We start from the raw sequence: 26,442 nt of genomic DNA on the forward strand, positions 1-26,442 counted from the left end.
CTGTCGCGATTACAAGAGAATAACTTAATTCAGGAGTTAAAATAAGAAATATGAAATTAAGTAAATAGATAAATAAATCGAAAAGAGAGTAGACAGAGAAACGGGAGGAGAGGAGGAGGGAGGGAGAGAGAGGGAGGGGAGGAGAGAGAGAGAGAGAGAGAGAGAGAGAGAGGGAGAGGGAGAGGGAGGCGAGAAGGTAGCTCGTAATTTATATCTACGCAACAGTGACAAGCGCGTTGAACACAGTGGCTGCTATCGGATTGGCCGCCTTCAGGCACCTTATAGGGCCGCGCACATGCGCGCGGGTGCTCTGTACGTCTTGCGACATCCATCAGAAACGACCGGCTACCATCGCCGGTGCTATTCTTTCTCTCTGCACATTTCTTCCCTCTGTGACAGCGACGGTTACAATCCGTCGTCACTTCACCTCCATTCCATTCGCGAGTTCTGTCCGATCAGTCTTCCTTGTCCTTGCCATGTCATTTTGTCCTTTATCCTTTTACTTTTCTCTTCTTTTCTTTTCCCGTCTTATTGGTTCCTTTAATTATGTCCTTATATCTTTTTAACTTTTTTAATTGTCTTCATTTTCTTTTGTTAATTGTCTTATTTTTTTAATGTCTTATTTTCTTAATCCTTCCTTTAAATTCTTACGTTTTTTTATTCTACTTTATTTGTATTTCATTTTTTTGTTTGATTTCAGTAATATTTTCATCTTTACATCTTCTTCACCTCATCTTTTCTTTTTCTTTATCTGCCTGATTTTCTTTTTCTAATCGTTTTATCTTAATTTTTTCTGTTGCTTATAATCTATTAATTATAATTTAATGATTTAATGATTTGTCCATTTTCATTTCCTTTTAGTCATTTGCCAATTGTATATCTCAATCATTAAAAGGAAAATGTTTAATAATAATAATAAAACTATTTTTATTCAAAAAAACAAATTCTCGACAAAGACTATTATGTATAAGAGTGACTTTTTATCGGTTCTCAATTTCAAGAAAAATGACAAGTCATGATTAATGTGGATTTTTCGCTGAATATAACGTAAGAAATGTTTCGTATTTGCGTCATACTCATATTACCTTTACCTCGCATGACAAAATACACGAACACTGTCGATTCGATGCGCCAGCTAAAGTGTCGATACATCGATTTGTTCCAGCAGCCGCCCAGCTCGCAGGAGCGTGGCAGCGGCTTGGCTGTGGGGCGCCAGGGGGGACCTGGTAGCACGGGGGGACCCGGAACAGTGGACCAGGCACGGGATCTGAGTCCCTGCCTTCCCGCATCGATGGGCGATGCTGCGCGACCCACCACTCTACCGTGCAGTCCTCCTGCAGCCCATCATCACGAGTCCCATCATACGCCCCTGCATCAAACTCACTGTGGCACCAATAACAATTGTTACGATGGTTCGACCACCCCATATGAGTCGAGGGATTACGATTCACCTGGAGGTACGGTTATCTTTTATCCGTCAAAGGGAATTGGGCAGAAGATAACAAAATTCGTTGAGAAGAATACGATTAAGAATCATTTATGAAATTATGTTTTCCTTTTTCTTAAAATCTTTTAGTTTAGCTTACAAAGTCGTTTGAATCTTTTTAGTATTAATCAGTTTAATGATGAAATATTTTGTACTGTTAATAATGATTGCAAACAAAATAGAAACATAAATTAATGACAAATGACAAGTTGATGTCAACGATTCTTTTAACATGCTTTTCGCAGCGGGCGGACAGGAATATAGAGGAAGCGGTAGGAACTTCGACAACAGTGACCTAAGCATACCATCGCAGACCGCGCATCACCATCATCATCATCACCATCACCATCACCATCATCCTCATTTACATCCACAGACGCACTCACAGGAACAGCAAACCACGACGGAACATTTGCATGCCGTCCCAAAGTTGGAACCGCCGCCTACGCCACCCGCGCAATCGGAGGATGTTCCGGGGGTAGTTTGCGCGGGATGCGGCCTCAAGATATCAGACAGGTTTTATCTGCAAGCCGTCGATAGGAGGTGGCATGCCGCATGTCTTCAGTGCTCGCACTGTCGGCAGGGTCTTGACGGGGAAGTCACCTGTTTCAGCAGAGACGGAAACATCTATTGCAAGAAGGACTACTATCGGTGAGCGAACATTTAAATTTACATTAAGAATCTAGACGAAGTAGGACGATTAGTTCTCTTATATCAAAGGGGAAAAAAAAAACAAATTTTATGATATCGACGTGGTTAGCCGTAAGAAAGATAAGCGCAAATCAATATTTGATAGTAAAATAAAAATGTACGTGCAAAAAAACAATACGTGAATCAACGTCTCGAATACTAGAGAGAGAGAGAGAGAGATATGTAGTCGCTATTTAATGCGCTCGTGATTGCACTTCAGACTCGAAGAGAATCTCTCGACTTAAGCATCGCTGAATACCTTTGCGTAAGAGAGGGTCGACACTTTAGAAGAGAATCTTGATTTTTCCGACAGAATAATCTTATCGGCGGACGTTCGCGACTGTCCAGCAATTTTGTCCTATTTTCGATAGGACGAGGTCGTGGCTCGTTACGAAGTCGCCAAGAATAACCGTGCTGCTCACGCGAGCAAGTCAAGCGCTAAGTAATTTCTGTCGATTCCAGGGCCGATTTGAAGAGTCGCTCGGAAAAAATCGCATTGCCCGTTGCGTAACTGTCGTTTCTCTGCACGTGAACGTGCATCGTGATTTCGATCGTTACGAATGCTCGCAACTAGCTACAAATTGCATTGATAGAGCCATATTACGGAGGATAATGCGAAGTGCAATTTTTGCGAATTATTCCTCGAGGCTGTTTCACTCCGAGAAATATGCGATTCTCGGAACATTCTCGAAATTTCGAAATCGCGAAGTTCTCCAGAAAGATTCATATTTATCATTTAAAAAACGATATTACGGTAGATGACTGTATTTAAAATGCAGATTCACTTTGCAAATTTTATTCTTATAAGCGTATTTTGTTTTATTTTCACAAAGAGGCTAGAAGAGTTAGCTAAAACTCCAATTAATCCTAACTTACATTTGTGGACATAGTTTCACAATAGTGTGAGAAAGTAACTTTCTTCATTTTGTCGCAGAAGTGCGACACAAAATCCTATAATGTATCAGCGGCCATTCGAGATGCGTCGTTATGCAGGGCCATAGCGGAGGGCCTGATGGGCCGTATTGGAACTCTGTCGGCCTCACACGGTGTCGATTCGCGCACGTTGTCGCTTCGTAAGTACGGGACGGTCTAGTATACCTACCATGGTCCGCGAACTAATGGTCACGACTTAACCATTTACCTCCAGCGAAGTCGGTCGATTGTTGATAAGTAAATCATCGCCGATCTACATTTCGTAGCAGAGGATGTGTATGTGCACCAGCGCCGCTCGTGATGCACTCGATCGTCGCTTTCAAGTGACCGTTCAGTCTACGTCGATTATCCGCAATTCATCAATCTTCTCATCGATCTTTCCAGATCGTTTAACTAAACGTGACATTTCTTTTGTTTAACGTGGATATTATTTTTTAGGTCACTAGTAGTCCTCGTATCAATTGCAAAGAGAGATGCGATTAAATAGATAATATAATTACTTAATTAAAAGGTGGATATTTTATCGTATTTTGTCGTATACCATTCAAGTTTTAATTCTTCGTTATTTACGTATTATAGCAATACCCGGATAAACGCCTTTCCGCGTTATAATTTCGGCGTTTCCGCCATTGCGGCGTCGTCACGCTACAAACTCATCAATTATGTGGCTTCATCGGTGTCTCCTTAATGTCTTATCGTCTTAAAATCGTCGCGAGCAAACATAACTCGCCCGTTCGTTCTGTCGCAATTTCGGGAACTGCTTCTCGTCGTCCTCCCTTTTTCGTGCTGCACCTCCAAAATCGCATTAGCCGATCTTAGAAGGGTGAACCCGAGATCCTGGGATAAGCAGCTGGTTCCGTCGGAGTGGACGCGTGCTCGGACGACTTCGCGTCTGCAGGCGAATAAGGAAGAAGGAGACGAGAGTCACATGCACGCGTGCAATTCGGAGAACTAAATTAGCCAGCGCTCGTCACTTACGGTGATTCGGTTCGTTAGGTGCCTGATGCGATCTTAATAGTATAAATAAATGTATAATAAGAATTACTTTTTGTGAAGAGATTCGGAGGAGACGAGCGAAATTTCTTATTCATTGTTGGAGCTATCTTAATGCTAATGATGACAATTTAGTCTCCTTTTCAAGGTAAATGTAGCGCTCGACTTGAAACATTCCTCCTGAAGACCTAAACTTTCGTTATCACGAATTCATACATTAGGAAAATACGCGACATCCCAAGAAGCGCAGACGTGTTGTCGCACGCGTCGCGTTCACACGTCCGCGCACTCGCGTGCATGTAAGTTCCGCGGACGAGCGTGGAAGTGCGTGAGATGTCGCGCGACGTCATACGAAGCCCCGACATCGAGCCGACATGGAGTCGCACGGACATCCCGTCACGACACGGTTTTAGCCCAAAGGTCTTATCTCACACTCGTGCGCACTCGTGTTTGTGGCGAGCCGGCTGTTATTAGCCAGGAACATCGTACGACATTCGTGCGACGAGCTCGATTCTCTCATAATATTCATTCAAGCGCTCATTCTAAATAGGAATATTTGTTTGATGGATCATTTCTATTCACGAGAATATTTCACGAATATTCTCGCTATTTCCGAATACAATTTTCTGAACGACCAATGAAATATCCCAACCAATCCGGAAATATCTCGAAAAATTTTTAAAAAATATGCGGACTGTTTTAAAAACTTTTTACACAATGTTTATAATGTTTTTTATATTTTAATTTGAAATTTTCTCTTTAAAAAAAATTTTTTTTTTCTATTCACGCTGCTGATCAAGTCATTTTTTTATAGTACATTTAATAAAACATTTATTTATTGTTACTATACTTCAAACAGATTCCAATAATTATTTTGCTTTAATAAATGGCAGTAGTCCTCAGAGATTTAAATCTTTATCCTCGTATCTGAAAATCTTAAAAGGATAAATGACATTACGGATTCGTCCAATTCAGAAATAGATTGTCATTAAGATTCATTGCTTCTCCGATCGCCTCGAGACCAATCTCAGGGCCAATGATGGCTCTGCGTGACGACGGCTCTTAAAACCTTAACAAGTCACTTTCCGGGAGAAGAATACGAATATCGCCATGTTACATGTCGAAAGTACCTCGTCACCTTGCGTGTTACTTCGGCCCGCCCGGGTGGTTTCGTCGTAAAAATTGCTTGCCCGTAAAGAGATCGTTGCACGCCGAGGAAGTAAGAGCTTCCTGGACTGTTCCGTTCCTTTCTTTCTCCCCTTCCCCGTATTTCTCAGCTGCTCTATCTTTTTTTTTTCTCCTCTTACCATACATTTTTTTTTGAGCGCGCCTCCTTAATCGTGCTTCGATCCGCGACGCTTGGCGAGTTATATATTTGCTGTTAATCAAGGCGTGAATGAAAGAATACAAAATTACAAAAATTCTCCCTTCTACATAATGTGATACATATCAAAGACGAAATATATACAAAATTCTAGAATTTATTCAAAAAACTCAAGATATATAAAATATGTATGTATGGAAATTTAAATTTGTTCTGCAGCTTTAACGTTATAGAATTGCAAGGCCTGAATGAGGCTTTCTACAAAAGTTTTATAAAATCTGTAAACATATAAATTTCGAAGAGAGAGAACTTGGAGATATGATATAATTCGATAATTCAGATAAATATATACAAAAATTTTGTTTTTACTCATATGAGATTTAAAATTTATATAACAATGTATAATGATATTGACATGATGTTGACAGCATTCTTTGAAAACTCACGGAAACTCATTCTATAGAAAATTCATATAACGCTCCCATATATACTGTAGCGCGAAAGATGAAAGAAGAACAAAGTCATTAAACTCACCGACTCTTCCGAACAGCGAGGGCTACAGCGTCGGATCGGATTTGCCAAAATGTAGATTTTGCGGTAGGTTTATTTTCGTTATGGATTGCTGTTGAAATGATCACTGGTGTAGCGGCGCTCGGCCCTCGCACTTTCGTTCGCCACCGGTTATTTATCAGCTGCACTCGCACCACGTGGGACGTTGGACACGCATAATTTATCGCGCGCGATTCCTCTTTACACATGGCGATCAGGTAAGGAAACTCCGAACGAGTCGTCGTGAATCCTGATCAGTTTCGCGTTCTCAAGCAAAATCATCGACTTCTTGAAACTACTTATCGAAAGTTTCGAATTCGCAGATAATATTTATTAACATCGATGTTTATTCGATGTTCATACGCTCTATGTAACAGTTCCAAACGTAAGCAGATTTAAGAAGCGCCTTAAAAAGAAATATATGATCATAGCATGTGCGCTTAAATTTGATGAAGATCGGATGTAATCTCTAATAAGCCCTTGGCATTTGATCTCTTAATCCTTAATAAAGCTCTTATTGTACATCGCGTGTCATTTATTGCACAATGCTAATTTTTCATCAAGGTGGCCAGCAGAAATTATTTGATCATCTCGGCATCTTTATACACCACTATAATCATCTGCACTCATTCGTTACTAATTTCATGCAGCACTTAACGTGAATAACGCATGCGGCCAGTGCATTTACCTTTCTCACCCTCTCCCCTCCCCTATCTTCTGCAGAAAAAGAGCACATCAGTGGCACATGGAATTCAGATATATGTACCACCGGATCTGGAACGTGTACCTGCTCATTCATTAAACGCATTAGCGCGATTTATCAGCGATCAAGAGTATAGACACGCTATGATTCCTGCCACCCGCGTCTACAGTTGCGTTGGCGAACGAAGCGGAAAGGATGAAAAGGAGAACAATGTGATTGAAGAACTCGTGATTTTTCAACCGTGATTCTTTGAAGTAGACTTCTCTTGTTCCGTTTTCGAATTCATGAATTTTTTTCAAATTCATGACTTTTTTAAAAATCCCTTCCTTCCTCCCCCTTTCTCTCTTTCTTCCTTTCGACGATATATATATATATATATATATATATATATATATTCAAATATTCCATTTCTATCTTCTTATTTATTTATTTAAATGTATTTTTAAATATTTATAAATTTAAATACTTTTGGAAACAGTTTTCAACAGTTCTACTTTAATTATTATTGCGAAACTTCCAAAGAAGTCTGATTTAAATTAATGTAATTTTACATTTTTTTAAATTTTGCAATCATTTTTGCAAGCATAATTACTTTTGTAAATATTTTTAAACATTTCAATATGTGTGATAGTTTAAATAATCGTTACATCGAATTCATTCAATGTTGCTGAACTTGAGATTCTACGCGCATTTGAATTTCTCGTCGCTTTCGAAAATGAAACTGTTTAATCGTTATCGGCAACAAGCAATCTTGTTAAAGGGTCGCGAAACAAGTTTCCTCGCGAATTCTGTCGTTGGCGATGATTACCGGGCGCTGTTTTCGTAGGAAGTGGTCGTCTTAAATCAACAACTCAGCAAAGAAAATAGCGAGTGGTAATTGAGCCATAACCCTCGACCAGTGAATACACAAATATTTCAGCGCCGGGAGCCCGCTCATAATTTAGCTCTTATAATTAAGATGCGCCGGCGACTCGTTGGAAAACACCTTGCATCCGTCGCACCCGCGAGAATCCGCGTTGCTCCGATTGAAAATGAGGAGCGATATCGCGATTAACTCTCGCTAAAACAAGCGTAATCTGCGTAATCTCGCAAAACTACGTTATTATGAAAATTAATAAACCAACTGAATATCAAGTGCTCTTGAAGTTAAATAATTTGCAAAGAGATCCCAAAATTTCAAATAAAAAAAATCGAGATTCCGATGACAAACTGAGGAATTCTGAAGTTTCCAAGGTTTAGAATAGATTTCCAGATAATTCAGATAATCATTTGCATTTATTCTTCTTTCTCAGTTTTTCCTTTCATCATGACGAAAGCAGAGATGTCGCGCCTGCGCGTGCGAAGGCGCTCTTTGGCGATGATTAGATCACGATGACCACCGATAATGATGAACGGGTAAGCTATCGACTCGTCCGTTTGGTTCTCCAAGGTGTTCGGAATTTCGACCTCCTCTAATTTTTCGAATAAGGAAACGTAGATGGGGGACATAAATATAACGACGAGTCACAAGCCTCGGTTGGTCGGCACACGTGCTGCGGCAACGACGGAACGAGCAGGGTAACATAATACGCGCGCAACGACCGGCCGGGCGACTCTCGCGCACCGCGGCGGCATGCATCATCGGTAGCCATTCCGGTGTCGCAGCATCTCCCGACCCTTTTCTCGAATCATCGGTAACTGTACTGTGAACGCGCGGGCCGAGAGTTTACACCGTAAACTCTCTCTCTCTCTCTCTCTCTCTCTCTCTCTCTCTCTCTCTCTCTCTCTCTCTCTCTCTCTCTCTCTCTCTCTCCATCGTCGTAACTTTGGAATTTTTAAATTTTAGAAATTTTATGATGTTTTCCTCTTTCTCCTCCGCCCTCGGAATTTCGAAGACCTGACACTCCGAGAAATTGAAAACGGCATTTTATGCCGTTCATGCGAAACTTCAACACTCGTAGAAACTTTGCGATTATTCCTATCCCGTTTTGACATTTTGAAATTTCGATTACTGCGGCATTTTTGAATGTTGCAATCTCTTCTTAATTGTGAAAAAACGCTATTATGAGACATTTATTTAACGAGGATCGTAAAGCTGAGAAATTTTGAATGTTACTGGATTTTAATATCGTGAAACTTCGACCTGATCGATTTCACCTCTAGATTTCAACGTTCGATTGTTAATGAGTTTCAAATTTTTTGAAAACGCGTGAAAGCATTTCGAGCACCCTCTTTGCCAAAGTATCGACCAAGGTTGCGCTGTGAAATGTGGTGACGTCAACACTTCTCTCTCAAGATGCGATAAACAGTTTTCATAAATGGCGGCGCTCAGCTGGTTAAGACATCAAGGACACTGGGGGGATCCTTCTGGAAGTCCTCGACGAGTGAATTATGTTCGCTCAGCTGGAACATAGCTAGTCTCTTTATTACGGATGGCAGGACGCAAGTGATCGCTGCGATACTTCGATGTAGTAGATCCCGTGAGATAGCGGGTATATTTGTACCGGCGACACCTGCACGCGCGGAGGCCCCGCTTTATGCATCACCGAGGAGAATACGAATGACGTCGGTCCTTCCGTCGATGATGTACCAGCTCGTGTTATCAGATTCACGGACAATGGCGCCCCCCCGCTAGCATCCGTTTGTCCATCCGCACCACTGGACACCCCTACGACATTAATTCGGCGGTGACGCTAAACTCGCAAACATATCTAACGCCACCCCATCGACGTTACGCTGCATGGGGAAGTACACGGCTGCCTCTTGCACAAAAAGGAAATTTCGTAATTTAATAATTATAATAATAAAAATTTATATAATTATATAATAAAATTTATATAACATGGATTAAAGAAATATATAAATTATTTTATTTTATAATAAATATATAGATAATTTTATAACTAGGGTTACTTCCCTTTTCGTGTATATGCTCTGATTTATTAAATTTTTTAAATCAATAGAAAATATTTTATTAGTAGCAAATTCAGCCTGAGAGAGGGAGAATCTCTATCGCGGATATAAACTTCGTTCTCGGCGGGACCTCATCGGTGGTTTTTATAAACGGTTGATCATCGTCGTATTCATCGGGGAATTCGGCGCGCGTCTCGGCAGGGGGTGCGGCTTCCCTGCGTGTCCCGGGAACCGATGAGCTTTGCGCGTTCGCCAACAGCGAAATCGCGAGCGTCACCGCATAAACCATCCCTCCTCCCTCACTCTTCCCCACGAAAGTATCGCGTTACCGTTGCGAGTACCCCGCGTAAGATGGACAGCTGGAGATTGTTGCTCGCGTGACTTACAAGCCCGCGACTTTGTAATCTTACGCGCGGGTTACATCGTGGCTCCTCGGTGTTTCCTGTGAACACGGGGCGGAAATTTATGACGTAAAAAAAAACGGGTTATGTAAGTGGCGCTGCAATAGATGACGAATACAAGGAATGTGGAGATTTATAATTTTCTTGATCTCAGAAATATAGCATCTTTTGCGATCTTCACATACTTGGAGACTTAAAAATTCGAATCTTTAAAGTTTTATTAATTTTAACTCTATTAACGAAAGGAATCTGCAGTTAAATTTTCAACTTCTGTAAAAATGAGCTTTAAATGAAAATATTAAAAAAATTGTAAAATTATGCTCGTATGCTTCTCTGGAATTCTTGCAGAATAAAAGTAGGCTTAATCATCCTCTTGCCAAGTGGAATCATAAATTACATTTGAAATGCACAGTTGCCACCGGTGGCAACGAATGCGAGAAGCGCGTTCCGAATAAATTACATCTTTATAATTCCCTGCATCTATTACAACATCCAATGAGATATGATACAAGATTGTCTCCAATCGCGGAAGCATAAATTTACGTTTCCACCATCTCCATAAAGCTATGGCACCGTAGTATACGAATGGAGATCATTTCTCGCTGGTGGATCGCTGCTGACTTTTACTTAATATAGTAGGTAAGCTAAGTTGGAAAGTCGTTGAGTTAAGTTCGTTGAAGTCACGTTTCTGCGATGACTTCAGCGAATGGAAGACTAGCTTCCGACTCGTAAGATGGAGTACGAGCGACAGAAATATGATAAGCTTTGCAGAGATCTACAAGAGTTATTTTAGGATTTAGTCGAGTTAAACCAATAATAAAGCGCAAAAAGACGTAAGAATATGAAATTCAAATAACTCGAGAAGAAACAATTTATTATTTAAAAAGGTGTGATGAAAACATGAGTAGAAGTAAAACATTTGCTAAGATTTAAATCTACAAATCGTTTAGAATTTAGCCGAGTGGAACAAAGATATAATAAAATGGAAAATAATTTAAGAATATGAGAATTTCGAGGGCACTCCAAGATTCGAAAAGAGATATAAGGGTTTATTATTAAAAAGTGTATAAAATCGGAGTATACGAGCAAGAAATTTGCTTTGATTTTCAGAGATTTACAAGATTCATAAGATTCAATCGAGTGAAACCAGAGAAAGAAAGAAGATTCGCGAATACAAGAATCGAAGATGTGACTTGAAAAAGGAGTACAAGGATCGATTTAAAAAAATATGATGATAAAATACACACGTGTACACGAAGCATAAAAAAATTCTGTTCTCCCAATCGAATTCCTTTTTCCTGGATAATTTTAATTAGAGAATTTTCTTTTCCCCAAATTATATCTTGTGAAAACTTGTCTTGCAAATCTGCGAAGGCAATGAACGGGCAATCCGCAAAGGTGAATAATCAAAGAGATTCGTTGCGGCAGATGAGAAGAAAGAGATGTTGTCGAGGATGAGGGGTGACGGGCGTCAACGTTCCGCGATATATTACGTGTGCATTAGAGAAAAAGAGAGGGGAAAGGAGAGTTGCACGGTCGCGTGGTATGCCAATAAGAAGGCGGTCGGCGATATAGCGCGCCCGTGATCTAGATTAATGCAAGCACTGCCAGCAACGGTCACGTAGAGCGCGTCCCACGCGCAGCGTGTGTCCACCGCGGTTGCGCGTGTCCCCCCAGGCCCCCGGGCTCCGAGCCCTGTGGAAGGCTCGCGAGGCTGTCGGGGGGGGGGGGGGGGCTACATTATTCATAAAATAAAACGTGCGAGAAGGTAGCGTGGCATAGAGGAAGAAAAAGAAACCCCCGAGCGCGGGGGGTATGCCGGGGGTATGCGTCGAAACTCTGCGCGAGCCCCGGCACGTCGTGTCGAACGAGTCGTTCGGAATTAAGGCGAAAATCATTCATCTCGGGTCCTTCGAGCCGCCGAGCACTTCCGGCGGGAGCTTGTGTCGTTAATAATACGTGGAGATACATACGCGAGAGAGAGCACCTGTCCCGCCGTTAAAACCGCGACCTTCTTATACTCGCGTTGACAGCGCGATTATTCACAATCTTCAATCAACGCGGAAACACGTTTAGTCTCTGAATTGATGATTGCAAGATTGCGTAAAACGCGTACATAACGAGCTGACACTAATCGCTATGAATTTGGTGATACGGATAAGGATAATAAAATAATTGTCACGCGTATAGAATAAATGTAAGATAGTTTCTTCGTAATATGAAAGAATCTTTCTGCGTGGAGATGCGTGGAATCTGAGACTTCTGGATTTCGAGTTCGTTCCCCTCGAGTTCGTTCTCGGGTCGAGAGACTCGAGCGTAGAAATGCGAGAATAAAATTTTAAGTGCTTACGGCCTTGCAAACTACGTATCAAAAGCACAGCATTTCGATGTTATCGCACATGAAATAATCAGCGACCTTGATACAGATTCTGATACAGGTGTTTTACGTTTTTGTCGTATTAGTCAACGGCTGGATGTCCAAAAGCTACGAAGGTCGATATTTATCTATACATACGCGCAGGTGGCTATCTGGTGATCAAATGCAAACGCATATCGCTTTGTTAAAATTGAATACATAAGTATCCGTAAATATTTTTAGAATAGTAACATTTTTATTAGCAAATATTTTATTCGTACGCGCACTTGCCACGTATAAACGACACAAAGTGTTATCGATAATATGAATAATTGCCGATATAAAATTCCGGTAGAATAAATTTCGCTTACATAAAAACTGTCAGGAACTGTAGGAACATTATCAAGACAAATAGTCAGTAATATCCATATAAATGTCGCAAACATATTGTGTAAACATAAATATTGTGCATACCTTTTTTGTCACAGATTTTTTTTTATTTGGTTAATTTATCAGTATAATCTTATATGATATGTTTGCTAAAGCTGCCGTATCATTCGTATATAAAACAATAATTGTAATTAAGAGAAGTGCGGCACACCAAATAGATTTCGGGGATTTAAAATTCCCGCTCGGGGAAGAGAAGATTCTCGAAACTCCAAAATAGAGCAGCCGCAAAGATTGCATCTTGGGACGACACCCTGTATCGTGCGTCGCGGTCTCCGATACATTTTCTGCAACCCGTTTTCTGTGCACGTTCGGAGATTAAGCGGCCCCGGCCTTGCCTGCCGACACCGATGCCGTAAATTATTATTTCCACGATAAAGGCCGTCGAGACAGCGCTGCCGAGCGGAATTCCCTCCAGCTACGCCCGTAATTAATGCATCTGACGATAACCGCGGCGCAGATCTAATCGGGCAGATCCGCCGATTGCACCGCGGCGAACGAAATAAATGTGCGCGCGCGGTTTGAGAAATGCACCGGCGACACACGAGCCGACGTAAAAGTCGGATGACATGGGGCTAAGTATGACATCGATACTAAATCCGAAAATCGGAAATCCTTTTGCCTGACGCGCTGAATACATCAACGCTAATGTCGTTATGTAAATCTCGCCCGCCGTGAGAAATTTACTGACTTCTTGACAAGGACAAGGCTCTTTTTTTCGACTTTGCGAGGAACTTGCGCGGAAGTTGTTGTTGTTGATAAATAACTTGATGTGAATTCCGAACTAGGAACCGCGATACGTCGAATATTATATATAAACGCGGAACAGACGCGTTTACAGCTGATCCCACAGCATAAGAAATCTCGCTATGAGCGCATCGCGTTCCCGGAAGAACAGAAACCAACGTTCTCCCTTTCTCTCTCTCTCTCTCTCTCTCTCTCTCTCTCTCTCTCTCTCTCTCTCTCTCTCTATATCTCTCAGAACGAGCAGGACCGGAAGAAGAAAAGACGAAAGGAAAAGAAAAAAGAGACAAGGCGAGTCCACGTGGTCCGACTGTGCGAACGCGCGGCGAGCGGTCTGCTGCGCTCGGCGCGAATTCCATAAAGGATTTCCGCCGCCCTTTTCTCCCCCTCGGAGGAGGACGACTGTGGCGCGCTTAGAGCGCGCCTCTTTCCTGCATTGTATAATAATGTATCGCATATGGCGTATCTTGTAAAACTCTGCGGGCGTCTCTCCCCCTCCCCCTCCTCTCTCTCTCTCTCTCTCTCTCTCTCTCTCTCTCTCTCCCTGTCACCCTCCTGCCGCTGCGTCTTGTCCCAGGCCGTGGAAGACCTGAATGAGGTCGTTCCTGGGGCCCGGTTCATTCATCCGGCTCGACGGGGTTTTAGAGGTGACGAAAGGTTCCAAAAAACCGCCTCCAGGTCACCGTTCGATAGGGGAAGAAAGGAGAGAGAGAGAGAGAGAGAGAGAGAGAGAGAGAGAGAGAGAGAGAGAGAGAGAGAGAGAGGGGCAAAGTCCACGGATCTCGATCGCTGGCAATGTTCTACCTGCGATGGTTGGCCACATTGGATCGGACGCTCGCAAAAGTACGGGTGTGGTGTTTCACTGAGAGAAGTATAAATAAGGGGGGGAAAAATGTTTTATGGGATTTTGAGGGTAACACGCTGTTGGATTGCGAGGGCTTTGGTTCGCGTTATGCGCGTCACACCACGACTGTCTCGCGCTGTTTCATGCCACGTTTCATATTTCCGTTTATAGTAGTTCCCGAGGACGTGAATTGTACTTTTTTCGACGGAAAAAACATCAATCTCACCTGTTAAAGGTAGATTAGTGACAGAAAGTTACTCAGTCACAGCTTTCGCGATGATAAACTTATTCCGAGTTGCGCTATCTCCGGCATACTTACTATTCGAATTGAATTAAATCTTATCTGCCGTTATTTCGCCTGACTTTTGTTCTGATTTAAAAACTTACGTTGCTTACGCCGCTTACACAAATACACACTTCTACATGTATATGTACAAAGATTTTAGATTTTGAGGATTAGATTTTATCCTCGGTTATTTCGTATTTTTCAATTTTCCTCAACCGAAGTTGTATGTCTCGCTCGATTAGCGAACGAAGGGTACGACAGATCCGATTAGATGAGAATATGCGGTCTTACACGCTGCTGGAGACAAACCAGCCTTACCCATGGTCATCGCCCCATTGAGAATAGAGTAGTCTATAACGATAACACCACGTCCCGAGTCAAGAGACCTTCGAAGGAGCGACTTGGTGCGGTTAATCCCAGATTAGTTCTTCGGTTTTACAAATATTCTCTCAAAGTTCTTTGAATTTACGATTTTCTTCCGCTTTTGAGCTGTCATCGAATAAAATATCCTTTCGTTGTAAATGCGAGTATCATTACTTTAGATTAATTTAATTATAAATGTATTCGCATGTATTTTTTATTAATACCAGACAGTATACAGACGCGTGTTGCGCGCACATGATTTCTTTTCTTGTGCTATATTTTTCAACTAAATATAAAATTTAGGTAAATTCAATTAATTTGTGTTGACAAACTATGTCTACTTCATATTATAAACTGTATGATATGAACCGTATATGTGCGTGATATGAAGAACATTATATACTTACATACATGATTGTATGACTTCGATACTTGATCGTATAATATCATATTTCAAAGAAAATATAAAATATATTTTCACCCGTAACTCTTTTATCTGTGACCAGATATATAAATGACAGATATACAAAGTGTCAAAATATACGATTTCCGCAGTGATAGCTATTTACGAAGAGGCGCAGACACTACAAATGTGCGCTATTTATTTTTTCAGACAGAAGGCGCAGAAATTAATATAATACTGTTACTATTAATGTAATACTGTTAACCCCTTGATACACACAATACACGCAACTGTCAAAACGATCTCCACGATGACAACCGCTCACGGAAGTAAGAATAGCGAGAGAACCAATTGACATCGCGGAAAAGAGACAACAATAAACCTCGAGAGATGTGAGTTAACGTGTCTTTTTTAAAAGTGGAAAGTGTCAGAGAACTCTCGAAAATGTCATAACAAAGAAATGAAAAGGAAAACTAAGAGTCAAGCGCTATTATCCGTGCGCTTGTTAACACATTTTTTTCACGTTAAAATTTTTCAACACATTTATTTCATGTTAAAAATCAAAATACATAATATAATAGAACCGAACAAATGACACATTTTCAAGCCATTATCAATGGAATTTGATCTGAGCGATGTAATCGCAAATTCCACATGGTGAAGATTAGCATGTCAAATTGATGAATTACAGGAAATTGTTCACAATAATTACAAGGCCGGATGAAAAAAGTTAATCCATGAATATCCATAAGAAATCACGTCTGAAAGATAAATATTCGCAAACAATAAGAATTTCAGCGCGCGATCATAATAATTAAAATAAAGTACCAAATGATGTTAAAAGTTTGAACAGATAATCAAAAGCAAGCAAAAAAAATATATATATATATATATATATATATATATATATATAAAAAACAACGTTAACAAATCGAAAGATAAAACTAAAAATCTTTGTTTTTTATTATATATGTATATCATAGTATATATCGGAACATTATTTTTTGTAATCTATTTGTTTAACGTTGTAGAAAAATAGAGTTTGAATTGACTTTTGACTTTATTCGCGCGGAATACTTCCGTGAATATTTGTTAATATGATTTAGTAAGTTACTTACGTAAATTATACTGTTCTAGCGATCGTCGCTCTTACGTCTGCTTATTCTCGCCATTTTCCAATCACTCAGATTTCATCGGAGGATGGCATTTCGTGTATTCACATCCTCCCTTTGTTCTCTATTTCATTCTCATCGATATCTCTGATCTAGAAAGAAATTTCACTTGCAACATCGCGCGAGCGTATCCATCAATCATTCGGGAAGCTTGGCAACGACCGAAAAATCATAAATGTGATTTCGGAATCTGTCGAATCGAAAATATAAATTTTATAAATCTCAAAGTATTGGAATTAAAAATATGGAAAAATAATAAGCGTAATAAAATAGGCGTTAGACAAAACATTCAAATATTTTGCACGTTCGATGCATTCGAACAATTCGAAGTCAAAAAGAGATAGCCGAATTCAAATGTCAAGGATAGTTTGAACATTTGAAATAGTATGCCAGTTTTAATGTTTGGATAGTAAAGAAGATTGTAAATGTAGTAGTGCATTAAAAGTAAAAGAACACTTTTACATTCTTTTAATTTCTTTTAGTGTCGAACTTTCGAATCTGAATGAAGTGAGTTCGAATAGTTCGAACTGTTCGAAAACATATCTTCAGGTTCAAAAGTTTTAAATTATTATTTGACATCTGGTCTTGAAATTCGAGTTATTTGATCATCTGACGTTTTTCCGAGCGCTACAATGAAGTAATGAAAACAAAAAAGAAAAATGAAGGTAACGCAAAGATAACGCAGATAACGCGCCAGGATAACGCAGATATTTCACGAACAACGACAACAATTAACGACCTACAAGATTTACACGCGGGAAGACCGCACTAGCTTTTTTTTTTGCCGCGTTCTTTCTCCCCGTGAACGTGCATATCACACACCGTTCGTTTCGATCGTCGCCGAAATATCCATTTCCGATCCGATCCGATCCGATCCCTCGGTACCGAGAGAGAGATGTCGCGTAAAGGATGTCGCGCATGTATACGTACGGGGGACCGGCTTCGGGATCGGCGTTATAAGATCGGGCCACGTCTTTATCTAGGTTCTTTAGTAGGGGCGTACGCGGGACGGGGTGGTAATATATATTTGGAAGGCGCGGAGTGAGATAAGTGGTTAGGTAGGTAGCCGCGGCGCGGTTGTCGGCCAGATAGTCGACCGGCTCCGGTAATGGAGACTGCAGGGTGCCGCTAATGCAGTAGCGATGTCGACGGCGTCCGGTGCATCGGGTATATTCCTCCCTCTTTCCCTTTCCGCCCTTTCGCTCCTCCTTTGCGCTCAGGCCATCGTACATATTCTCGCCGACCTTCGCGATATCGGTCGACGTGTCTATATCCTCCTCTTCGTCTTCTTCGTTTTATTCTTTTTTTTTTTCATGTTTTCTCGTCTCTTTCTCGCTTCCCGAGTCGCTCGATTGCGGTCTCTCTCTCTCTCTCTCTCTCTTTAGCGGAACTCTATTGAGAATCATCGGCTGATACCGAATATCTCGATGCGATAGCAGTGCGAAATGTGTTTGTACTGAAACGAGGCGACGCTAGTCTCGCGATGAGGCTCATGAAGATTATTATTTCCTCCTTTTCTCTCGATTCTTTCTCTGAAACATGAAGATTTATCAAAGGATAAAAGTATCCTCCAATATGCGGCGCTTTAATAATAAAGCGTACGTCGTTTGTACATTTGTCGTTTCGCTTTTTAATCGAGGCGACATAATTTCGTAATTTTTTTTTATTAGAAATTCCAGAATTCCAATTCCTGTTTTCTGCTCAATCGTAAAGATCAAGCAGGTATAAATAAATATAAAAAAGGATCGACTATAAACGTCAAAATTTTGGTTACGGTTATACGATATTGATCCCTTTCGTTCTCTGTTCGCAGGATGTTCGGCAGCATGAAGCGGTGCGCGCGCTGCCAAGCGGCGATCCTAGCGTCCGAGCTGGTGATGCGCGCGCGTGAGCTCGTATTCCACGTGCGCTGCTTCTCGTGCGCGGCGTGCGCGGTGCCCTTGACGAAGGGCGATCACTTTGGCATGCGAGACGGCGCCGTGCTCTGCCGGTTGCATTACGAGATGGGCGCCGAGCAGCATCCAGCCCAAAGTCCGCCGGTCCCGGTTTACCCACCGGGGCCGCACTACCCCGGTCAGCCCTTCCCCTCACCCGAGTTCCTCCATCATCATCATCATCACCATCATCACGCGCCACCGCATCCACATCACACGATGCACCCCCAACACTCGCACAGTCATGTCAGCCCGGTACCGCTACAGCCCTCCACGCCCTCCATACCAGACGCTTCCTCACCTCCGAAGGTACCCTACTTCAATGGCGCCGCTGCCGTGGTTCCGCCACCCAGGCAAAAGGGTAGACCCAGAAAGAGGAAGCCCAAAGATCTTGAGACTATGACCGCGAGTCTTGGTAAGTGTGAATTTTTTTAATTGTGCTTGGTATCGCGATTATCTTGGTATAACGATATGAGAATTTAAAAATGCCAAAACGAATCAATAACTGTTCTCTCAGAATATCGTCCAAGTTTAAAGGGCTCGATATTTTTAATTCTCAACGTCTCAAAAATTCCGGAAGTCTGGCTATTCCGCAATTCTCGAACTGTGCACATTGTTATTTTCGAAAGGCGATCTCATGCGGAGGAACCGCATGCCCAGTCAGGCGTGATTTACGGATATACGTGGGCGTGCTACGCTTGCCACCGAAGCCTGATAAAATTTGTTGGCGCGACATAAATTTCCGAATCTTCCGACGAAGCGCGTACGCTTGGCGTGGGCGACACACTGGCCAGTCCGAGAGAACTTAATTTCCGATTGTTGAAACCGATCGTGGGAACAAGTTGGCTGCTCCAGCTGGCTGCGGCCGAAGAACCACTACGGGCCACTATCGGAGCTTCTACTTGCCATCGCATGTTTTTTATGTTCCTTTTTCCTCCTCGTTCACCCTGGGGGAGGTCGCTCGATGTCGTCATGTCGTCGTGAAGAAGGATCGTAGCAGTGCACAGATGATTGCCTGGCATCACCACCACCACCACTGGCTGGTCTTTAATCTAGCGTGGATTATATCGGCAATTTTTTACGACCGTTGCTAAGGACCGCGATAGTCCACGCTTCCGAGGCGAGATAAATTGCCGTGTGTTTAATAATTGCATCTGAGTTATGGTTGTAGTTCGCAGCGAGCGGTCTTACGCACGAACAAATCGCTCGTACAGATAGCTTGTATTAATTGTTTAATAACCGAAGCGACGGTATATGATGTTGACCCAGATTGTGAATAGTTACCTGTCACTAGATTGCAATATTAAAAGTATATAATTTATTCAGGGGAAAGTTACTTTTAAAAAATAACTCGTTACCATTACTCGTTACCGAGTTAAAAAAAAAGTAACTAGTTACCGTTACTGATTTTGAATAGTAACTCGTTAGCATTATCGTTACTTAAAAAAGAACGACTAGTTACTTTTTCCCTTAATTTTTTAATATTAAAACGAGATCGGATTAAATAAAAAATAAATTTTTCTCGTATTTTTTGTTAAACTATCAGTATAAAAATAATAAAACTTTTTATCTTAAATTTACAAGCAAGAAAAAGATTTAAGAAGATCTTAAAGTACTCAAAATGCAAGTACAAAAGATGTAATTTTCATTAAATTCATAAACACAGCAAATTTATACTTTTTTGTTCTCAAACCTTTTTAAAAAGGTGGTATTTATAAAATCTGTCCTTATGATTGATTTATGATAAACTATTCTTAAAACTATTCTTAAGACGAGTTAAATAAATTCAAAAAGTATATAAAAATTAATATGAAAAGCAATATAAAAAGTAATGGTGAAAGTAACTGTTAGATTCATTATCGTTATTAAAAAGATGTAACTACGTTACCTTTAAAAGTTATTAAAAAAAAGTAACGCCGTTACCGGTCCGTTACCAAAAAAAAAAAAAAAAAAATAACTGTAACGGTAACGGCATTACAAGTAACGCGTTACTTCCCAACCCTGAATTTATTTTTCTAAAAGAAAGAAAGACAAGAGAGACAATTGTAATTGAAATTAGAAAGAAATTAGAAAGAAATTTCGATTTTCCGAAAAAAAAAAATGGTACCTGTAAAGATGACTGTTATCACCAAACAGTCTAAAAATCTATTGAATATTCCCCGCCCGTTTTTTCTCGACGTCTCGATATATAATTCGCGATTCTCCGGCCAAATAGAGTTATCGAGTATGTTTCGAATACAGGCGATCATGCTGAGGCGACGCGACGGAAGCGGGTTCTAACGCTGTTTGATGCGTATCACAGCTCATTAGCTCTTCGAGTGCAACGAGACGGGGGTTAGAAGGGGGATGAGGAGAAGAAAAGCGGCGATAGCGTATGCGAGAGGCCGCTGAATACACGGCCAATTACAGCTCTATGCAGCAAATAGTTTACAGGCACGATACCTTATTCACGGCTCCGCCGATCTATCGCGCTCCCCTGTCTACAAGGATGATACTATCGATGTTAGTATCGCGATTGAGTTCGTACAAATTGACGCGACGAAATAAAACACGAATTCGCTTATGTTTATGTGTGGTTTATTGTTGTTCCTCTTAGAAAACTTGAAAAAGTAAAATTTTCTCAACGTAGACTTTAAATGGTTAAATTTCAAAAAAAGGCCTCGAATCACGGTCTAACCGATTTTGACATGACGGTGCACTTTTGAATTTGTTGCAGACCTAAACGCGGACTACATAGACATGCCTTTCGGCAGAGGAGGCCCTGGGACCCCGGGCATACCCGGCTCCAATAGCAGAACAAAACGGATGAGAACGAGCTTTAAACATCACCAGTTAAGGACGATGAAGAGCTACTTCGCGATCAATCACAATCCCGACGCGAAGGATCTCAAGCAGCTTTCCCAGAAAACTGGCTTGCCGAAAAGGGTGTTGCAGGTAAGCGGACCGTTCGCTTATACCGATTCGCAATTCCGCGTTTTCTCTTAATGCGAGTTGATTGCGATGTTGAAACTGGAATTTCCTCAACCGTTTCAATTTCGTTAACCATGTCGCATGTTTCAGTTCTCAGAGCGATTATGCGCTGATGTAATCGTCAACTTAACTTTGAGTATTTTTAATGTATATAATATTAAATAATATAATTAACAAAATAAATCATGTTTTCATGGATTAAACGATAATCACCTATTAATTACACGTGTGTAATTAAATTTTGAAAGAAATCTTAGATAAAAGAATTTATATATTTAAAACATTGCTACAAACAATTAATAATGATAAGCAATCTCGACAGCTAAAATTTTATGCGCGTTTATTTTTTGAATTTATATGTATAAATTCGAAATATAGATGTTTATATCATTAACCATGATCGATCTGGCTTTGAATAACTATGTTGTAAATTCGTTAAAAATAACGGCAGATGATTGAACAAAATCTATAAGCATTTGTGTATTAAATATAATTTAAAAAAAAAATAGGAAAATAAATTATTAGGCGCGTAAGATGCTACTTACCGAAATTATTTATTATTACTATTGATTGTTTGAACATATCCTTGGCTTACCACTATAATGAATTGTTGAGAAACATATTGCATTTTTTCTCAAAATATAAATCTTAAAGTTTTATGAAATGTTGAATATCTGTAATTTTATATATCTCAATACGGCTTTAGTTTTTTTTTTTTTTTTGTGAAACTAAGTAAAATCCATCCAACTTATTAAATTTTATGTATATAAATCACCATGAAAAAAATAACGAGAGATCTCACGGCTGCCCGAGCACAAAAGGAAAATCCAAAGATGGATAGCCGGTGGTTTCTCGCTCGGCCTCTTTGCCTCTCTCACATTTCGGGAGGGTGCGCCCTATAAAAATATTCACGTACGCCAGTCGCGTAGACGCGCGCGCTTCTCCCAATTAGTGCGGCGCGTACGGCGTGGCCGTGGCTGCGAAGTTAAAAGAACTGCGCGGAATGGAGCGATATTTCCGTCGACGAGAAGCTGCGGCCTTTCTCCGTAATTACGAGCCGGCGTCAATCCAGCCGAAGACAGTCAAAACCCCCGGCGAATGGCTAAGCTTCGTCATAACGACGGACTCGCGCCGACTCGCTCTCGTTAATCTACTACTTTAAATTATTAGGTTGTTACGAAAGTTTTGCGTTTCCTTTGTAAAGCGTGCCATGCGTGGATGCGCGGATGAAAAGGAAGAATGATCGGCTGCGGGAGATATTAAAGATTTAAAAGTAAATAAGGCGAGGCGAAACGCGATAACATAGAAACGAGGAACTTAGATAAGGTGAAGTTCTCTTTTTTAAATGTCGACTTAACTTCAATTCAGTTAAATGACTTTTAACTGTAAAGATTTAAAAATCTTAAAAATTAGTCGGAAATTCAAAAAAATTTAAATATTCTTTGAAATATTCTTTGAAAGCCCTGAAGCTTTACAGTTTTAAACTCTTAAAATTCCACCATTCAGGACTGCAAGGATTCAAATTTCATAAGATTCACATATAATTTTAATAATTAAAAATCAAACACCTGGAAAGCGAATATTTAAATAGCGAGAATCTAATACGTTGATTTATAATTCTGAATATGAAAAAATAGCCATTTATCAAATATAAATCTTAACATGCGTTTCTCGCGTGAGAAGCTATCAGCTTTTTCAAATAAAATAGAACGAAATTCAAAAACTCAAAAATAACATTGCTCAGAAATCATCACCAATGTTTCCTCCAATCTTTCACGTGACAGTCATTCCGATAACATTTCCGTAACATTGCCTTGCTTCTGCGCCTATTCGCTGAGTCGAAGGAGAGGGTTGAAGGTGGCCGCTATTGTATTCGTAGCTTAGGGTTCTTGGTCGCCATCTTGCTTGATATTGATCGCGAAACGCACGAATACTTGTTCGTCGTGCGCGCATAGACACACGAGCACATTCACGTACTTGGAGGAGACACGCACGAGTAGTCAGCTTGCGAGTTCTTTCATTGGAAGTCCGCGGGGGAGGAGACTGTCTTGAAAATGGCGACGGCGGATCGCGTCTTCTTTCGTCTATTGTGACTGTAGAGGAAATCTCGCAAAGGCGTGCGCGCGTGTCAGGTGTGCATATACATGTGCGTATATACGTGAATAGGAGGAGGAATTCTTATCTAACACTGCGCCTTTGCAACTGCATAAAACGGCGCTCATGAATTTTTTCCAGCATGGCGCAAATGGCGAATTAATGATGGATTCGCATGGAGGATTTATATGAACGAGTCGCAGTAAAAATATTAGCGTTTGTAAAAAAGAAGATCGTCATTACATTTGTAATCATTCATTTGTAATCAGATTGGTTGCGTTTATCGCAATCCGATTTCTCAAACTCGCGCGAGGTGATTTAGCAGTGATTCAATTTGTAATTATCGAACCCTCTGCTCATCTTGTTTTCAGGTCTGGTTCCAGAATGCGCGAGCAAAATGGCGGCGCATGGTACTGAAACAAGAAGGCAAATCCGATAAATGCGACAGCGGGGTGGACGGTGGTAATCTCGGTGACCTTGAGCTGTACGGAAACAGCACCGGAAGTGGCGGACCGCCAATGAGTCCGCCCTTCATGCTCGGCGGCCCCCACAGTCCTGCGTCCCTAGCCTCCCTAGACTGCGCGTGATCCTTGACGTCCACGTCTGTGCTCTCCGGCTAGCGTCGCGCATCTTCATCTTCATCCTACCAGGACATCATATTTGGACGTGCACCTCTCCGGACGGTTTTTCATGTGAGTGAAATCGCTCGCGAATGCACGAAGACGATGAATTGTGAATAGTCGATAAGCGTGTAAAAAAAAAAAGGAGTATCATATTCTCGAACGGAATTCGGATGGATTAGCGAAAATCGATCGAGCAAAACTCGAGGAGTGCATTTTTCGAAAGCGCCAACTTTTCTTGATTGAATTGTGAATTTCTTGAAAACAACAAATTGATGAAGATATGATTTTCTCATTATCGTTTTATAAGTTGAAAAATTGGCTTCTCGAGCAGCTCGTTTCGAATCGATTGGCTGATCAAGACGTTGTAAAATTTAATATTCCAGAGAACATTGTGACATCTTAAAGACGTCTTTTGGATTTACAATTTTTTAAGATGTCTATCAAAAAGATATTTTTGATTTCATCGTTGATTCGAACGTAACTGAATTTATGACGTCTTTGAAGTGACGTTTTTAGACATTTATTTGGGATCACTTTTAGATATTTGGGATCACTTTTAGATATCTTAAAGTAAATAAAATTGTGTAAAAACAAAAGGGGAAACGGAAAAAAGGTTAACAAAAAGGAAATATAAGAAGAAAATTGAAGTTACAAATTTGGTATATTAATAATAATAATTAATATAACTATAAAAATCATATACTGATTTATCAAATAATTCTAACTTTTCTCTGTTTTGCTTCTTGTTAACACGTTTTCAAAAAATCTTTGTTTTACTTTATTATGATGTTGAAATATAAAAAAAAATTAAAATTTCAGATTTTAATTAACGGTACATTTTTATATAGGCTTATATCATTATGTATTCAGTTCAATTTTCTTCTTATGTTTCCTTTTTGTTAAACATTACGGTTAATATAAATAGCTCAACAAAATGTTTATAAAAAAAACAATTTTCAAATGTCTTTTGAAAAATCTTGGAGAAATCCTTTAAAAAAAGACGTCTCTGAGATGTTTTTTATTATACATATGTTGTTTGGGATGCTAAAGAATAGATCTGTTTAATCAATAAAATCGTTGTATTTATTGTAGTTTGAATTGCGACGCTTTGTCGCAGAACACTAAAGTCGTTCGTTTGAGGGCAATGTAATTAGTAAATGAAATCTATTTATTCGTCTAAGTCTAATTAAGAATCGTGAACTTACTAGTGCGTTACTAGTGCTGTGTAAGAATTCGGCGTTTCGCGAGTTCTTGAAGAGTTGTCGGTTGCTGTATATCTAAATTTAATGATTCTTTCGAGAATTTATTTTTCAGAATTTCTAATTATTTTATTCTATTTAATTTTTCCTTGCCTATATTTTTATTTCTATTTTAAAAATATTTTTTAATTTTTTGACAAAATTGATTACTAATTGATTACAAATTGATTACTGTCGATTGATTATAAAATAATTAAGCTATATATTTCTCTGATTATATCTTATAATTATATTTTTTATAAATCGTGTGATATACACATGCAAACATTCTCTTTATATAAAAAAAAAAAACATATATTTATACTACTAAGCTAAACAAATGCAAGTGAAGATTAATCGACATCCCGTCAGACGCACAAGCGAAACGTTGGATTTTGACAAGAGGATATTAATTATTTATGAAAAAAACAAGCTGCAAGCGAGTTATTGTAATTGTACATTATTGCTCAAGATCAGACCGCGATAAAGCCACGGCAAAAAAACAATCCACGGTTCGATTCTGATTAATATTGTAAATAAAGGACGTTCCTCGTACGTTTCTCTTAAGGCACCGTTATAGGTTGTAGGGCCCTATTAATTGCATTCGGTAGCGGTCGTGCTTCTCTAGGCGAGAGATCAAGTAAATAGTAAATGAGGATATGCAAAACACTACTGTTATTATTGCTCCTACTATTAGTCCTCCTTGTAACGATGCGGAAGAATTGTCCAATTTTTGCAAGATCATTTTTTCATTCAATATATTTTGACAATATACATGGCTATGTGTATTTCTCCCATCTCTCCCATCCACTCGATTTCAAATTTCTTTTTATGTCCATAAGTGTCTCTATTTATCTGTTTTTTTCAATTTATATAATTAAATATAAAAATATTTGTATGTTTATATGTACACACTTTTTATTTTAAGCTATTATGTTAAAATCAATTATAATTGTAAAATTATGAATGTCATTATGTATGATGATTTTTATATCAT

The 26,442-nt window shown here is 39.9% G+C and overlaps 1 protein-coding gene across 4 annotated transcripts in view; it reads left to right on the forward strand.

Moving 5' to 3' along the window:
• LOC105434166 (protein apterous-like) overlaps nt 1-26,219 on the forward strand; it is a 39,489-nt gene extending 13,270 nt beyond the window's left edge. The window contains exons 1-6 of one of the 4 annotated variants that reach the window (XM_089073400.1): nt 706-1,047; nt 1,166-1,457; nt 1,732-2,137; nt 18,400-18,935; nt 21,237-21,454; nt 23,956-26,219. In XM_089073400.1, the coding sequence (XP_088929526.1) occupies nt 1,292-1,457; nt 1,732-2,137; nt 18,400-18,935; nt 21,237-21,454; nt 23,956-24,171 (1,542 nt within the window). In that variant the 5' untranslated portion in view covers nt 706-1,047; nt 1,166-1,291 and the 3' untranslated portion in view covers nt 24,172-26,219. Of the gene's footprint in view, nt 1-705; nt 1,048-1,165; nt 1,458-1,731; nt 2,138-18,399; nt 18,936-21,236; nt 21,455-23,955 lie in introns of those variants that run through there. The other 3 variants (XM_089073401.1, XM_089073399.1, XM_011649796.3) reach the window with 3 other exon arrangements.
• The last annotated feature ends 223 nt before the right edge of the window (nt 26,220-26,442 follow it).

The sequence above is a fragment of the Pogonomyrmex barbatus genome, unplaced genomic scaffold (genome assembly GCF_055798465.1).
Source record: "Pogonomyrmex barbatus isolate J1 unplaced genomic scaffold, ASM5579846v1 scaffold15, whole genome shotgun sequence".
Classification (NCBI taxonomy): domain Eukaryota; kingdom Metazoa; phylum Arthropoda; class Insecta; order Hymenoptera; family Formicidae; genus Pogonomyrmex; species Pogonomyrmex barbatus.